The sequence below is a fragment of the Oncorhynchus tshawytscha genome, linkage group LG12 (assembly GCF_018296145.1).
Source record: "Oncorhynchus tshawytscha isolate Ot180627B linkage group LG12, Otsh_v2.0, whole genome shotgun sequence".
NCBI classification, from domain to species: domain Eukaryota; kingdom Metazoa; phylum Chordata; class Actinopteri; order Salmoniformes; family Salmonidae; genus Oncorhynchus; species Oncorhynchus tshawytscha.
In genome coordinates, this window is record NC_056440.1 from 65,855,959 (window position 1) to 65,874,394 (window position 18,436).

At 49.9% G+C, this 18,436-nt stretch overlaps 1 protein-coding gene across 3 annotated transcripts in view; it reads right to left on the reverse strand.

Moving 5' to 3' along the window:
- LOC112264199 (centrosome-associated protein CEP250) overlaps positions 1–18,436 on the reverse strand; it is a 220,402-nt gene that overhangs the window by 79,544 nt on the left and 122,422 nt on the right. For all 3 annotated transcript variants that reach the window (XM_042330938.1, XM_042330937.1, XM_042330939.1), the window contains exons 12-13: positions 17,985–18,155; positions 16,678–16,752 (exon numbers count right to left, since the gene is read on the reverse strand). In XM_042330938.1, the coding sequence (XP_042186872.1) occupies positions 16,678–16,752; positions 17,985–18,155 (246 nt within the window). The remainder of the gene's footprint in view (positions 1–16,677; positions 16,753–17,984; positions 18,156–18,436) is intronic.

An 18,436-nucleotide genomic window follows, 5' to 3' on the forward strand; every position in this document is an offset into this window, starting at 1 on the left:
ATACTAGCACAATCCAGTCCAGTATACTAGCACTCCAGACCTCCTGTAGTCCAGCATACTAGCACAATCCAGCCCTCCTGTAGTCCAGCATACTAGCACAATCCATCCCTCCTGTAGTCCAGCATACTAGCACAATCCAGCCCCATGTAGTCCAGCATACCTCCAGACCTGCTGTAGTCCAGTATACTAGCAACCTCCAGCACAGCATACTAGCACCATACAGCCCTCCTGTAGTCCCTAGCACAATCCAGCTCCAGCATACTAGCACAATCCAGACCTCCTGTAGTCAGCATACCAGCACAATCCAGCCCTGCTATGTAGCCCAGTATACTAACACAATCCAGACCTGCTGTAGTCCAGTATACTAGCAACATCCAGCCCTCCTGTAGCCCAGCAAACTAGCACAATCCAGCCCTCCTGTAGCCCAGCATTCTAGCACAATCCAGCCCTGCTGTAGTCCAGCATACTAGCACAATCCACCCTCCTAGCCCCTGAGCGCAATAGCTCCAGCAGCATTCTAGCACAATCCAGCCCTCCTGTAGCCCAGTCTAGCACAATTCCTAGCACAATAGCACCATCCATCCCTCCTGTAGCCCAACATAATAGCACAATCCAGACCTCCTGGAATCCAGTATACTAGCACAATCCAGCCCTGCTGTAGTCCAGTATACTAGCACAACAACCCTCCTGTAGTCCAGCCTGCCAATCCAGCCCTGCTATAGCCCAGTATACTAGCACAATCCAGACCTGCTGTAGTCTAGTATACCAGCACAATCCAGCCCTGCTACCGTCAAGTATACTAACACAATCCAGACCTGATGTAGTTCGGGATACTAGCAAACTCCAGCCCTGCTGTAGCCCAGCATACACCATACAGCCCTCCTGTAACCCAGTACACGAGCACAATCCAGACCTCCTGTAGCCCAGCATACTAGCACAATCCAGCCCTCCTGTAGTCCAGCATTCTAGCACAATCCAGCCCTGCTATAGCCCAGTATACTAGCACAACCCTCCTGTAGTCCAGTATACTAGCACAATCCAGACCTCCTGTAGTCAAGCATACTAGCACAATCCAACCCTCCTGTAGTCAGCATACTAGCACAATCCAGCCCTCCTGTAGTCCAGCATACTAGCACAATCCAGCCCTCATGTAGTCCAGCATACTAGCACAATCCAGACCTGCTGTAGTCCAGTATACTAGCACAAATCAACCCTCCTGTAGCCCAGTACATGAGCACAATCCAGACCTCCTGTAGCTCAGCATTCTAGCACAATCCAGCCCTCCTGTAGTCAGCATACTAGCACCATCCATACCTCCTGTAGCCCAACATACTAGCACCATACAGCCCTCCTGTAGCCCAGTACACTAGCACAATCCAGACCTCCTGTAGTCCAGCATACTAGCACAATCCAGCCCTCCTGTTAAATCCAGTATACTAGCACAATCCAGCCCTGCTGTAGTCCAGTATACTAGCACAATCCAGCCCTGCTGTAGTCCAGTATACTAGCACAATCTATACCTCCTGTAGCCCAGCATACTAGCATAATCCAGTCCTGCTGTAGTCCAGTATACTAGCACAATCTATACCTCCTGTAGCCCAGCATTCTAGCACAATCCAGCACTCCTGTAGTCAAGCATACTAGCACAATCCAGCCCTCATGTAGCCCAGCATACTACCACAATCCAGACCTGCTGTAGTCCAGTATACTAGCAACCTCCAGGCCTGCTGTAGCCCAGCATACTAGCACCATACAGCCCTCCTGTAGCCCAGCATTCTAGCACAATCCAGACCTCCTGTAGCTCAGCATTCTAGCACAATCCAGACCTGCTGTAGTCTAGTATACCAGCACAATCAGCCCTGCTATCGTCCAGTATACTAACACAATCCAGACCTGCTGTAGTCCAGTATACTAGCAACATCCAGCCCTGCTTTAGCCCAGCATACTAGCACAATACAGCCCTCCTGTAGCCCAGCAAACTAGCACAATCCAGCCCTCCTGTAGCCCAGCATTCTAGCACAATCCAGCCCTGCTGTAGTCCAGGATACTGGCACAATCCAGCCCTCCTGTAGCCCAGTACATGAGCGCAATCCAGACCTCTTGTAGCTCAGCATTCTAAGCACAATCCACCCCTCCTGTAGCCCAGCATACTAGCACAATCCAGCCCTCCTGTAGTCAAGCATACTAGCACCATCCATCCCTCCTGTAGCCCAACATAATAGCACAATCCAGACCTCCTGTCCAGTACTAGCACAATCCACTAGTCCAGTATACTAGCACAATCCAACCCTCCTGTAGTCCAGCATACTAGCACAATCCAGCCCTGCTGTAGCCCAGTATACTAGCACAATCCAGACCTGCTGTAGTCTAGTATACCAGCACAATCCAGCCCTGCTATCGCCCAGTACACTAACACAATCCAGAGACCTCCTGTAGCAACCTCCAGCCCTTCTAGCCCACAATAGCACCCAGCCCTCCTGTAACCCAGTCCAGCACAATCCAGATAGCCCAGCATTCTAGCACAATCCAGCCCTGCTATAGCCCAGTATACTAGCACAATCCTGCCCTCCTGTAGTCCAGTATACTAGCACAATCCAGACCTGCTATAGCCCAGCATACTAGCACCATCCAGCCCTGCTGAAGCCCAGCATACTAGCACAATCCAGACCTCCTGTAGCCCAGCATACTAGCACAATCCAGCCCTCCTGTAGCCCAGCATACTAGCACAATCCAGCCCTCCTGTAGCCCAGCATACTAGCACAATCCAGCCCTCCTGTAGTCAAGCATACTAGCACAATCCAGCCCTCCTGTAGCCCAACATTCTAGCACAATCCAGCCCTCATGTAGCCCAGAATACTACCACAATCCAGCCCTGCTATAGCCCAGTATACGAGCACAATCCTGCCCTGCTATAGCCCAGCATACTAGCACAATCCAGCCCTCCTGTAGCCCAGTATACTAGCACAATCCAGACCTGCTGTAGTCTAGTATACCAGCACAATCCAGCCCTGCTATCGTCCAGTATTCTAACACAATCCAGACCTGCTGTAGTCCAGTATACTAGCAACCTCCAGCCCTGCTGTAGCCCAGTACACTAGCACAATCCAGACCTCCTGTAGTCCAGCATACTAGCACAATCCAGCCCTCATGAAGCCCGGAAACTAGCACAATCCAGCCCTCCTGTAGCCCAGTACACTAGCACAATCCAGACCTCCTGTAGTCAAGCATACTAGCACAATCCAACCCTCCTGTAGTCCAGCATACTAGCACAATCCAGCCCTGCTGTAGGCCAGTATACTAGCAACATCTAGCCCTGCTGTAGCCCAGCATACTAGCACAATACAGCCCTCCTGTAGCCCAGCAAACTAGCACAATCCAGCCCTCCTGTAGCCCAGCATTCTAGCACAATCCAGCCCTGCTATAGCCCAGTATACTAGCACAATCCTGCCCTCCTGTAGTCCAGTATACTAGCACAATCCAGACCTGCTATAGCCCAGCATACTAGCACCATCCAGCCCTGCTGAAGCCCAGCATACTAGCACAATCCAGACCTCCTGTAGCCCAGCATACTAGCACAATCCAGCCCTCCTGTAGCCCAGCATACTAGCACAATCCAGCCCTCCTGTAGCCCAGCATACTAGCACAATCCAGCCCTCCTGTAGTCAAGCATACTAGCACAATCCAGCCCTCCTGTAGCCCAACATTCTAGCACAATCCAGCCCTCATGTAGCCCAGAATACTACCACAATCCAGCCCTGCTATAGCCCAGTATACGAGCACAATCCTGCCCTGCTATAGCCCAGCATACTAGCACAATCCAGGCCTCCTGTAGCCCAGTATACTAGCACAATCCAGACCTGCTGTAGTCTAGTATACCAGCACAATCCAGCCCTGCTATCGTCCAGTATTCTAACACAATCCAGACCTGCTGTAGTCCAGTATACTAGCAACCTCCAGCCCTGCTGTAGCCCAGTACACTAGCACAATCCAGACCTCCTGTAGTCCAGCATACTAGCACAATCCAGCCCTCATGAAGCCCGGAAACTAGCACAATCCAGCCCTCCTGTAGCCCAGTACACTAGCACAATCCAGACCTCCTGTAGTCAAGCATACTAGCACAATCCAACCCTCCTGTAGTCCAGCATACTAGCACAATCCAGCCCTGCTGTAGGCCAGTATACTAGCAACATCTAGCCCTGCTGTAGCCCAGCATACTAGCACAATACAGCCCTCCTGTAGCCCAGCAAACTAGCACAATCCAGCCCTCCTGTAGCCCAGCATTCTAGCACAATCCAGACCTGCTGCAGTCTAGTATACCAGCACAATCCAGCCCTGCTATCGTCCAGTATACTAACACAATCCAGACCTGCTGTAGTCCAGTATACTAGCAACATCCAGCCCTGCTGTAGCCCAGCATACTAGCACAATACAGCCCTCCTGTAGCCCAGCATACTAGCACCATCCAGACCTCCTGTAGCTCAGCATACTAGCACCATCCAGACCATCCAGATACTAGCACCATCCAGACCTCCTGTAGCTCAGCATACTAGCACCATCCAGACTAAACTAAACAAGTGTGCTTGTTCTGACCCAAATCAAGGAGTGTATGTTTGTCTTCCAAAGACAACACAAACCCCAACCTGTCATTTCCCTGGCCAATGCCTATTGATTATAGGTCTCTAATGATACAGATTAACAGCTGAAACCACCCTAGTTTCATACTCCCTAACCTCTAGACCACGCTATCCTAACCCAGCTCATGGACCACGCTATCCTAACCCAGCTCATGGACCATGCTATCCTAACCCAGCTCATGGACCACTCTATCCTAACCCAGCCCAACTACTCTTGGGCTTGCTCCAATAGAAAGAAAGAAAAACGTGGGGATTTATGGGTCCACCAGGTTGGCCTGTGAGGTGTTTTATGGTGGGACCTGCAGGGCCTATTTAGGAGGCGTAGCACAGCAAAGTGCGGGCTGCTCTGTCCTGACTACAGGTATTGATCTGCAGCGATGGCCTGGTTGCGGCCGCATGGCTAACTTAGAGCCCTGATCTCAGCCTCAGCCTGCCTGGCCGCGAGATGAAAACCAGGCCTCTGTGTGTAATGATGTGTGTATGATCAAAGTGAGTAGGCCACTAAGACAAAAAGGAGAAGTAATTAAATCATTATTTTTCCTCTTTCAGGATAGCCACTGCAGCCAACCATGCTTGGCCACTTGATGGGAGATCTTTTTTTTCAGAGGAGATGAATGGTAAGATCTGGAGGAGGTAAATGAGAGCATCCTGATGTGAGGATGTCCCTAATGGGGCCCTGCTCTGATGAGCTGTGTGCTGCCTCGGTCTGTCTGTGAGGCTGGCAGACGGACGGACGTGGTTAGGGCGGAGGCTCAGCGCCTGTCCGCCTGTTGCCCGCTCCCTACCAGGGTTCTCAGAGCGTCAAGTCGGGCACGCTCCACGCTAATTGCCGGAGGTCACAAGTAGAGGAGACATCGGCTTTAATTTGAGAAGAGGGTGGAGAAAATGCATCTAATCATGCGAAGTGCTTTGCTGTCTGGGAGGGAGCTAGGGGTTCTCTCTCCCCTGGTGGACCATGCCCAGCATCACCAACCACCCACCCCCCAGCCCCCGGCCTGGCTAACAGCTCTGACCACACAGAGGTATGGATTACCCAGAACTTTACTGCTACGTTACTGTATCTTACTGCTCACACAGGACCAGACAGCTAAATAAACAAGAGAGAAGTCTAGTGGAACAGGAGCCCCCACAGAAAACACATGGACACACAATAATGAGGGGAAAGATAGGAGAAATGCTGATAGGAGAAACAGACAGACACACATAAACACACAGAAAGCAAGGCATACAGACAGAAAGACAGATGGATGCACAGGCAACCACACAGACAGACAGACAGACACAAAGGCCGCAAATGAAACCGAGGTGGTGTGTGGAGAGGGGAGGTGGGAGGGGTGAAGGGGTTGCCTGAAAGTGCACCCCCCCACCTCACTTCTCCACCACCAGAGCACTGCTCCCTGAGCCAGGGTCATTAACACACACCTCTGACATCATTAAGACGTTTCCAGGAAAATGTATTGAAAGACAGATTAAAAATAAATTAAGAAAAATGTGTAGCAGAATGCCTACACGCACTTCATGAATCATTGGGCCAAGCCAGGAGCCGGCTCCCCATAATTAACTGTAGACTATTTATTTTATCCTGACGGTATAAATTAGTATTCAGACACATAGATTATATTAGGGATATCTGCGATGCGGAACTGCTGCGGGATGTGCAGAATATTTTAAGGATACAAAGAGGAGCGAAGAAGGGGCGAGGGAAACAGAGAGAGGGAAAAGAAGGGAAAAGAAGGGGAAAGGAGGGATAGGGTTTTGAAAAGCAAACACTATTTAAATGCACACATACCAGGGAGATAGCATTTTACCCATGAATCATCTGTTTATTCAAGCATTGACACAGTGAGAAAGGAGAAACAACTGAGTGAATGAAAAACAACAACCTCTAAACTGGCTAGCAGGATTATTATTTGAGACTATAAACGACTGCATAAATAGCATTAATTGCTCTAAATCCCCTTTGTCCACTACAGTCTGCATATGTTGCATGCATTGGAGATTAACTGAAAATGCACAGACACTAAATAGGCAATGATGTCCAAGGAGTCGCTAAGGCACTGAATGACATGGCACTATCCAACATCAGCCTTTTCTCTCTCCTCTCAAATCCATTTAAGGGCTTTATTGGCATGGGAAACATATGTTTACATTGCCAAAGCAAGTGAAATAGATAATAAACAAAAGTGAAATAAACTATACAAAAATTAACAGTAAACATTACACTCACAAACGTTCCGAAATAATAAAGTAATTTCAAATGTCATATTATGTGCAAATAGTTCAAGCACATAAGTGAAAATAAATATGGGTTGTATTTACAATGGTGTTTGTTCTGCACTGGTTACCCTTTTCTAGTGGCAACAGGTCACAAATCTTGCTGCTGTGATGGCACACTATGGTATTTCACCCAATGGATATGGGAGTTTCTCATGGTGGTCCTGCCCACCCATCACACACCAGGGGGGAGTTTCACTCAACCCAGACTCCTCTGACAGTCAGTGAGTCCTCTTACCAGCCTCAGTATAGCCTCTCCCTCTGTCTCCTGCCTCTCTGTCTCCTGCCTCTCTGTCTGTGGCACAGCGCTGGCTACAAAATGCCTGCCCGTGGGCACACTGCCCAGGCTGGCACAGGGCCAGACACATCAGCTCTGCCACACTGTCCTGGCAAAACAACGCGCTCTTGGCCCCAGTCCTCTCCTCACTCCTCCCTCCATCAGAGAGCCCCCGGCCCCAGTCCTCTCCTCATTCCCCCTTCTTTACTCTCCACTACAGCTGAGAACAACACTTTGGAAGCATGCCCTCTAACCAAGCAATGAAAAATAACTGTCTGCTACCAGTGCCAGGAACAAATAATACACTCATGTACCAAATAAAACTACCAGCCTTTAAACATGTTGCCAATATCTTATCATATGGTTAGAGTTCTTGCACTCAGTGAACCCCTGCATTATCAAACTATCAATGAATTCTAGCAGAGAGGAAATATAGAAGACAACAACATCGCCATTACATCTAATAGCTTCTGTACTTCCAGGAGAATAAGCTTGTATGTGAACTCCAGCCTGGTCCGGAAGGTCACTCTGTTGTACACGTTGACTGTAGTGCTTTGTGTCATGGGTCCACGTCTGTCTCAACTGTCACATACACAGTGTCTCTGCTAAACCACAGAAACCCACGACGACCACGAGACAAACACTCACGCACACCACTAAAATACAACTTCAAACACCAATACAAAGCCAGTATGAGAAAATAAGCCTATATAAACCAAGCCATGGAGTTGTAGCAAATATCAGAATACATTGTTGTACATAGTCTACTCAGAGAGGAAAAAACTGTTCCGAGACCAGCATAGAAAAGGAGAGAGAAAGGAGCACATTAGCAATGGAGAATCGTCCCATTTTACAAAGACCAACAGGAGAAAGGGGAAGAGATGAGTATAATGCACATATGAAATCTAAATGCTACTAGGAGAATGGGAGAGACATAGAGCTCTGCCATCAACAATAGTGTCCCATTGAAAAACACTTCATGCTTTTGACAGAGTGTACAAGAGGCTTTTGTGCATGCACACACACACGTACACCACACACAGACACACTGAAAGAGCGGGACACGTCTGAGACGTTGTCCTCATGAAAGAGCAGAGAGGAGGCTGCCTCCATATTTTTTCTTTCGGGGTACATTAAGTCGGTCTTTTGAGGCCAGAAATGTTAAAACAAACCCACATAGCTGAGCTAATCAATGAACAGCATCAGACACACTGGACCAAAAGCTTCTACACTAGCATTTACTTCTGAAAAAACGCTGTTTGATTCCATTTTTTTTCCTATTCAGTGGTGGTCTCACAGAGGGAGGTTCGCACCACAAGGCTCAGAGCACAGAATACATTTAAAGCCTACTGTTTCATGGGATTAGATCTACTTCCCCTCAGAGTATAATGTCCATTTCAGGCTTCCATCAACCATGTGTGTTTGTGTTAGTGTTTTTATTTTAAACCTCTTTGCATGGCTCCATCAGATCTCACTCAGGGGGACAGGACTGGAGATGGGAGGGGGAGTGTGTGTGTGTGTGTGTGTGTGTGTGCGTGTGTGTGTGTGTGTGTGTGTGTGTAGGTTAAAGACACAGGGGGCTCTATAGGGGATGTAGGAACACAGGATAGGCAATCAGAATGGCAGTGTCCGAGCCCCACAGCTAGCCTAAATATACTAAATTCTGCCTCACTGCCAGATAAGGTGCCATTAGACTGGTATTTAACCAAGTCAACACCGAACATCACCATCTGTAAACAAAAAAACACCATGCTGGAATGGGGGCATTTCAGTTATACACATCATAAAAAAACATCCAAACCCTCTCTATCAACTGGATAATATTGTGTCTCCGGTGTGTAAAAAAGCCTTGGAGGTGAGTGCATACGCAGAAGTCATGTTCATTAAGATACACTGCTGCCCTCTTTTTCCCAAGCACCGGAAACACCAGTAAATCACCACCGCAGAAAATAAATGTACACTTATTACATTCTACATGCTGCATATATTCACCTCCTTCACATATTGCATAGGCACAGTGCCACCGCGCAATGCTGCACCCGAAAACACGCCGTGAAAAATGACAGAGGCGAGGGGGAACTGTGGACCTGGGATATATGGTGCGGCAGAGCGGAGGAGAAATAATTCTACCTTAGAGCAGCGTGGGGAAGAAAGAAGGGAGAGGGGGCAGGGGAGATGAGCCCCTGCACCACACCAAAGAAATGGAGCCCCCCTACTCCTATCTCCGCTGCCTCAGTCTCCCCTGCTACGCTCCACCGCAATCTCCATTACTGAGCAAAGCGGAAAAACACATATACGTGGACATACTATCTTTAATAATATACCTCTATATACTCTGTCTGTATACGAGTATAGAGACGGAGGCTAAAATGAACGTGAATGTTTGGAGGACACAAGGACATTCCTAGTGAATGGCTCCTTGAGAAAATAAGAATCACTGAATGCTATTGTTCAGCCTGAACTTGTGGAACACATATACTCTACCACAGACAAAGCAAATTACACAGCACAACAACACATGACTGACAGTGAACTGACAACCGCCTTCCTCCATCGATTGCCAGCAGAGCAAAACTTGCCTGCAGTTCCTGCCGTGGCCATTAGGTGTCTCTCTTCCACTGTGCATGGCCGAGGCTCTGCCTCTCTTCCAGCAGAGCCCCTCCCCTCCTCAAATCCCATCTCCATGTAATATATACACCATCGTTTGAAAATGGCAGCTTTTTGAAAATTCACCTTGATTATCAGACATTAAAAGTGACTTCTCCAGCGCTGAGTGTCTGGCTGGGGGGATGGCTGCAGACGGCAGAACAATGCGGCTGGCTTGGTATTAACGCCTAGCTGGGGTGTGCAGGGAGGGAACGAGAGGCAGCCCTTTGTTCTCTCCCACATCCAATTATTTTTAACGTGTGCCTCTTTTTACAACAAGAGAGAATTTAATTTTAATGCACTCTGGAAAAAAATACATCAGTATTCTTAAGCAGAGAAGGCGACTAGCACTAGTATACATGCACAGAGCCCTGCACAGGAAATGGACAAATGACAGAGATGACTAAAATCCTCTCAGCCCAAACATAACCGACACTAACACAAAAACCTAAGAGAATGTAAACCCACACAGCACCATACTATACACAGACCTACACTATCTAGCACTGCCTCCAGCCCCACCCTTCATTAGAAACCACACTGAGACAGACAACATTCACTACATTACTACATGGTAAATGGTTCATCAACATTCCATGGCCGTGCAATAAAATATATATACACAATGGTAGGAAAACATACAATAAAAATAGCAAGGATTCCGGATCAAATGGCTTGAAAAATACAAGCCCAAGCTCCATTGGTAGGTAGGTGACCAAATATTTTTCTAATTGGATGAGCACTTTATCTTGCTGTCAGAGCGGCAGTAAAAAGCAGCGCTGTTGCCAGAAGCAGAGGAGCTCCAACATGGTTGGCCTTTTATTACTTCTGCCTGGGCTGGAGTCTGATATACGCTTCTACCCTTTCATCATAACCCAGCCCCACACCCCAATACATGGTTATTACATGGTTATTACAGACACACCCCCACACCCCACCACACCAACACCCCACCGCATTGATGGTATATTATCCCCAAAGACACTCAACTACCCCAACACACCCATTATGCATTTTATACACCCTGCACAGAACCAACATACACCAGCATTAAACATAGTGGTCTTATACTGTATCAAGCTATATACCCACCCCAGCAATCATAGAGCACCTTAAACACACACCAGAAATGCACATTTTCCAACACACTGGCAACACACACCAACAAGACCCATCAGTCCCATGGATGCACACAGAATACTGTAGTAGAAATACATACCAGTAAGCATAAGAGCCTCTCAGTTTCACTCAGCAACAGCAACCAGACAGCGATACCAGCCATACAGTATATGCACTACCAAGACACTGTCAACAACCACCATACAATATATCTAACACAAAGTGCCCACAACATGCTGGTAAATTACAGTAGAATAGCCACATCCTCATCACTACAGACCTGCCACACAAAGAGCAGAATGAGGGGAGATTGCAGATGGCTCAGCAGTACATTCACAGCTCTGCAGTGGCCATCTTGGTAACTCTATGGTAATTTCCCCACTGCAGTATGAAATTATTGTTCTCTCTCCTTATCTGTAGCAGCACTGCTGCACCTATAGGGACGGGAGATTTCACATCTAGAAAAACCCTGGCTCATTTCTATAAAATAGGAAAGTATAAAATACACACACCACATTACACCTGCACATGTGCTCATACACTCGTACACACGTACACACTCACGCACACACACGCACGCACGCACACGCACGCACTAAATTAAATTCCAGTCCTAGGGCAGACAACTAACTGCTTGTGTGTGAGTCGCTCTGCGGCACAGCAAAACCAATTCTCTGGAGATGGCAAAATGAAAGGGCAGAATCCAGCCTGTTTATGGTTCTCACTCTGTTCTCCTCTCAATCAAATGTTTTATTAGCAATCATTTGCTGTCCGCCTGGCCCTAACAGTTATCTAACCTGGGAGGGGCCCACGTGATGCCAGCAGGCAGGTCCAGCAACCAGCCCAGTTACAGAGGAGAACATTTGGGCTCACACAACTTAATTACACCTGGAGTTGCTGGAGCAGGATGGGGCTGCTGGAGTCTGGGAGGGGAGGGTTAATTAACCCCAAGGACACCTAGGCGGAGGAAGGGGCTCGCTCACTCTGACCCCACGCTCCTGTCATCGCCACAGGACTGGCCAGGGCCAACAGAGAGTGTGTGTGTGTGTGTGTGTGTGTGTGTGTGTGTGTGTGTGTGTGTGTGTGTGTGTGTGTGTGTGTGTGTGTGTGAGTGAGTGAGTGAGTGAGTGAGTGAGTGAGTGAGTGAGTGAGTGAGTGAGTGAGTGAGTGAGTGAGTGAGTGAGTGAGTGAGTGAGTGAGAGAGAGAGAGAGACAGACAGACAGACAGACAGACAGACAGACAGACAGACAGACAGACAGACAGACAGACAGACAGACAGACAGACAGACAGACAGACAGACAGACAGACAGACAGACAGACAGACAGACAGACAGACAGGTCCTAAATGGCAGCTGATCCTTCATGTTTCACAGTCTGTGAAATACATGACAAGCCGCATGGAGTCTGAAACAAGCTGAGCTGGGGATGTGTGTGTGTGATAGACAACACATAGTGTGAGAGAGAGATCAAACAAAGACATGTTTCATAAGACAAAAATACTCAATAAATGACTGTTTTGTTCCGAAACAGTGAGAATGGAAAAAGCCAACAAAAAAGGTAACACGGTAGGGAAGGGATGGAAACAGCAGGGTGTGGTAGGGATGGTAACAGCAGGGTGAGGAAGGGATGGTAACAGCAGGGTGAGGAAGGGATGGTAACAGCAGGGTGTGGTAGGGCTGGCAACAGCAGGGTGTGGTAGGGATGGTAACAGCAGGGTGTGGTAGGGCTGGTAACAGCAGGGTGTGGTAGGGCTGGCAACAGCAGGGTGTGGTAGGGATGGTAACAGCAGGGTGAGGTAGGGATGGTAACAGCAGGGTGTGGTAGGGCTGGCAACAGCAGGGTGAGGTAGGGATGGTAACAACAGGGTGTGGTAGGGCTGGTGACAGCAGGGTGAGGTAGGGATGGTAACAGCAGGGTAAGGAAGGGATGGTAACAGCAGTGTGAGGTAGGGATGGAAACAGCAGGGTGAGGAAGGGATGGTAACAGCAAGGTGAGGTAGGAATGGTAACAGCAAGGTGAGGTAGGGCTGGTAACAGCAGGGTGTGGTAGGGATAGTATCCACAGGGTGAGGAAGGGATGGTAACAGCAGTGTGAGGTAGGGATGGAAACAGCAGGGTGAGGAAGGGATGGTAACAGCAAGGTGAGGTAGGGATGGTAACAGCAAGGTGAGGTAGGGCTGGTAACAGCAGGGTGTGGTAGGGATGGTAACAGCAGGCTGAGGAAGGGATGGTAACAGCAAGGTGAGGTAGGGATGCTAACAGCAAGGTGAGGAAGGGATGGTAAAAGCAGGGTGTGGTAGGGATGGTAACAACAGGGTGTGGTAGGGATGGTAACAGCAGGGTGAGGAAGAGATGGTAACAGCAGGGTGAGGTAGGGATGGAAACAGCAGGGTGAGGAAGGGATGGTAACAGCAAGGTGAGGTAGGGATGGTAACAGCAAGGTGAGGTAGGGCTGGTAACAGCAGGGTGTGGTAGGGATGGTAACAGCAGGGTGAGGAAGGGATGGTAACAGCAAGGCATGGTAGGGGTAGTAACAGCAAGGTGAGGAAGGGATGGTAAAAGCAGGGTGTGGTAGGGATGGTAACAACAGGGTGTGGTAGGGATGGTAACAGCAGGGTGAGGAAGGGATGGTAACAGCAGGGTGAGGTAGGGATGGAAACAGCAGGGTGAGGAAGGGATGGTAACAGCAAGGTGAGGTAGGGATGGTAACAGCAGGGTGTGGTAGGGATGGTAACAGCAGGCTGAGGAAGGGATGGTAACAGCAAGGTGAGGTAGGGATGGAAACAGCAGGGTGAGGAAGGGATGGTAACAGCAAGGTGAGGTAGGGATGGTAACAGCAAGGTGAGGTAGGGCTGGTAACAGCAGGGTGTGGTAGGGATGGTAACAGCAGGGTGAGGAAGGGATGGTAACAGCAAGGCATGGTAGGGGTGGTAACAGCAAGGTGAGGAAGGGATGGTAAAAGCAGGGTGTGGTAGGGATGGTAACAACAGGGTGTGGTAGGGATGGTAACAGCAGGGTGAGGAAGGGATGGTAACAGCAGGGTGAGGTAGGGATGGATACAGCAGGGTGAGGAAGGGATGGTAACAGCAAGGTGAGGTAGGGATGGTAACAGCAGGGTGTGGTAGGGATGGTAACAGCAGGCTGAGGAAGGGATGGTAACAGCAAGGTGAGGTAGGGATGGTAACAGCAGGGTGTCGTAGGGATGGTAACAGCAGGGTGAGGTAGGGATGGTAACAGCAGGGTGAGGAAGGGATGGTAACAGCAGGGTGTGGTAGGGCCGGTAACAGCAGGGTGTGGTAGGGATGAAAACCACAGGGTGTGGTAGGGATGGTAACAGCAGGGTGTGGTAGGGATGGTAACCGCAGGGTGAGGTAGGGATGGTAACAGCAGGGTGTGGTAGGGATGGTAACAGCATGGTGTGGTAGGGCTGGTAACAGTAGGGTGTGTTAGGGATGGTAACCGCAGGGTGTGGATGGGCTGGTAACAGCATGGTGTGGTAGTGATGGTAACAGCAGGGTGAGGAAGGGATGGTAACAGCAGGGTGAGGTAGGGATGGAAACAGCAGGGTGAGGAAGGGATGGTAACAGCAAGGTGAGGTAGGGATGGTAACAGCAAGGTGAGGTAGGGATGCTAACAGCAAGGTGAGGTAGGGATGGTAACAGCAGGGTGAGGTAGGGATGGGAACAACAGGGTGAGGGAGGGATGGCAACAGCAGGGTGAGGTAGTGATTGTAACAGCAGGGTGATGTAGGGATGGTAACAGCAGGGTGTTGTAGGGATGGTAACAGCAAGGTGAGGTAGGGATGGTAACAGCAGGGTGAGGTAGGGATGGTAACAGCAAGTTCAGGTAGGGATAGGAACAGCAGGGTGAGGTAGGGATGGTAACAGCAGGGTGAGGTAGGGATGGGAACAGCAGGGTGAGGTAGGGATGGCAACAGCAGGGTGAGGTAGGGATGGTAACAGCAGGGTGTGGTTGGGCTGGTAACAGCAGGGTGTGGTAGTGTTGGTAACAGCAGGGTGATGTAGGAGTGGTAACTGCAGGGTGTGGTTGGGCTGACAACAGCAGGGTGAGGTAGGGATGGTAACAGCAGGGTGAGGTAGGGATGGTAACAGCAGGGTGAGGTAGGGATGGTAAAGCAAAGTGAGGTAGGGATGGTAACAGCAGGGTGAGGTAGGGATGGTAACAGCAGGGTGAGGAAGGGATGGTAACAGCAAGGCATGGTAGGGGTGGTAACAGCAAGGTGAGGAAGGGATGGTAAAAGCAGGGTGTGGTAGGGATGGTAACAACAGGGTGTGGTAGGGATGGTAACAGCAGGGTGCGGAAGAGATGGTAACAGCAGGGTGAGGTAGGGATGGAAACAGCAGGGTGAGGACGGGATGGTAACAGCAAGGTGAGGTAGGGATGGTAACAGCAAGGTGAGGTAGGGCTGGTAACAGCAGGGTGTGGTAGGGATGGTAACAGCAGGGTGAGGAAGGGATGGTAACAGCAAGGCATGGTAGGGGTGGTAACAGCAAGGTGAGGAAGGGATGGTAAAAGCAGGGTGTGGTAGGGATGGTAACAACAGGGTGTGGTAGGGATGGTAACAGCAGGGTGAGGAAGGGATGGTAACAGCAGGGTGAGGTAGGGATGGAAACAGCAGGGTGAGGAAGGGATGGTAACAGCAAGGTGAGGTAGGGATGGTAACAGCAAGGTGAGGTAGGGCTGGTAACAGCAGGGTGTGGTAGGGATGGTAACAGCAGGCTGAGGAAGGGATGGTAACAGCAAGGTAAGGTAGGGATGGTAACAGCAAGGTGAGGTAGGGCTGGTAACAGCAGGGTGTCGTAGGGATGGTAACAGCAGGGTGAGGTAGGGATGGTAACAGCAGGGTGAGGAAGGGATGGTAACAGCAGGGTGTGGTAGGGCCGGTAACAGCAGGGTGTGGTAGGGATGAAAACCACAGGGTGTGGTAGGGATGGTAACAGCAGGGTGTGGTAGGGATGGTAACCGCAGGGTGAGGTAGGGATGGTAACAGCAGGGTGTGGTAGGGATGGTAACAGCAGGGTGAGGAAGGGATGGTAACAGCAGGGTGTGGTAGGGCCGGTAACAGCAGGGTGTGGTAGGGATGAAAACCACAGGGTGTGGTAGGGATGGTAACCGCAGGGTGTGGATGGGCTGGTAACAGCATGGTGTGGTAGTGATGGTAACAGCAGGGTGTGGTAGGGCTGGTAACAGCAAGGTGAGGTAGGGATGGTAACAGCAAGGTGAGGTAGGGCTGGTAACAGCAGGGTGTCGTAGGGATGGTAACAGCAGGGTGAGGTAGGGATGGTAACAGCAGGGTGAGGAAGGGATGGTAACAGCAGGGTGAGGAAGGGATGATAACAGCAGGGTGTGGTAGGGATGGTAACAACAGGGTGTGGTAGGGATGGTAACAGCAGGGTGTGGTAGGGATGGTAACAGCAGGGTGTGGTAGGGATGGAAACCACAGGGTGTGGTTGGGCTTGAAAACAGCAGGGTGTGGTAGTGATGGTAACAGCGGGGTGATGTAGGGATGGTAACAGCAGGGTGTGGTAGGGATGGTAACAGAAGGGTGTGCTAGGGCTGGTAACAGCAGGGTGTGGTAGTGATGGTAACAGCAGGGTGTGGTAGGGATGGTAACAGCAGGCTGTGGTAGGGATGGGGTATGGGTAGGATGTGAGGAATCAAGGGGGAAAGGGTTAGGATTGGGTCTGTCACATGTGCCTGCGTACCTGCTGACTAACACAGCCATGCTGGCTCTTCAGACTGGACACCTTGGCCTGGAACTTCTGGGTCTGCTCCTCAGCCTGGAGAGAGAGGGGGAGGGAGGGGAGGGAGCGAGAGAGGGAGTGAGCGAGGAAGGGAGCGTGAGAGGGGTCAGAAACATGCAGTTTGAGCTCATAAAGGAGCTAGAGGTGAGATAGACATTTGTCGATAGAGAGGGCATTGAGTAAGGTGATTCATCCTAACATGGAAATGTCCATCATGAAATCCACTGCATACTCAGAGAGTGTTGGTGTGAACCTGGACAAGGATCTCTGGCTGTACACAGAGAGTCCATCATAGCAAATGAGGATGAACAAAAGCAGTGGATGGAGTTTTTAAAATAATTTTCTGTCTGAGACAGGGTTGTGGGCATGTACACTTCCACATACATGTGCTGGACCCCTCTGTCTCCCTTTGGATCGTCTCATTGAGGCGTCGCTCTCTCTTTTTCTCCCTCCCTGCTCTTTACTTCTCTCATGTCTGGGAGCAGTAATCTGTTCCTGAGCCAGCACTGCTGGGATTAAGCAGTGACTGAAGACAGGATATATGTGTCATTAAAGCAGAGAGCACAGAGACAAAGTCAACAAAGGTGACATGGAGAGAGAGCAGACAAATCACGCACGTACGCACACACACACAGTTTCTTCCATAGCCTCCTGTGAATAGTAATACAGCAGCAGTGAGGCAGCTTCATTTCCATGTGAGGAGCACGGCTGGCATGGCATCAGGTGGATTAATGTTGCTGTCCTGGAGAGCTGTAATGGATGCCTGGGCAGAGGAGCTGGGGCTCAGGGTGGACTCAAACCCCACTACTAAAGGTTACAGGGAAATGCAGAGAAATTATAGTAGGAGAGCGTGCAGAGTGCAGAGGCCCGGGAAAATGACTAATTGTGTTCAGATAAAGGCTCTGGCCGTATGCTGAGCACTAGAGGAAATGTGCCGGACTTCCACCATCTCACATGGAGAGGCTGGATCAGTGGGAGGCTTTTGAACAAGGTTCTGAGCCACGGCAAACACAATTCCAGCTTCTTCAACATGAGCGTAGCTGCCTTTACAATGGCATGTACTCTAGGAGTAATCCAGTATACCCAATAAGCACTGACACCAAGTATCTCACCGTGGGTGAGATGGTAAGACTAGAACTGAAGTAGACTCATTGAGTGTAAGAGTCAGGTCAACATGACATTATCTTACAGAGTGGTAGTGCCTGTGTGTCTGTATTTCTCTATCTGTACAGCTGGGTTGATGGTGGTGTATAGCATGGTGGTCTCACCCTCCTCCTGGCTTCCTGTAGCCTGTCCTGGCACTCCGTGAGCTGGGCACGGGTCTCTGTCAGCTCCCCCTCCAGGTCCACACACCTCCGCTCGGCCTGGACACTCTCTGTGCCCTCTCTATCCCTGGCCGAGCTCTGCAGAGAACACACCACCACTGCCAGCCTTTCCACCTGCACGCACGCACGCACACACACAGGACATTACTGTAAGGTTAGCACAACATTAGGTCTCAGCTCCATCTTCTCCCAGTGGGACAGTAGGCTGGCCCGAGTCATTGTGACCCCTTACTAATACTGGAGGGGAATCCATGGCAATCAGGTAAGAGTGGCTCTCATTTCCCTCTCATTATACATCCTCATTCCCAGCACTTACAGAGCCCATATCCACCCAGCCCCTGAGCCATGTCTATGTTTAACTCATCCATATTCCCCTAGTCCCAGGGGAGAGCACA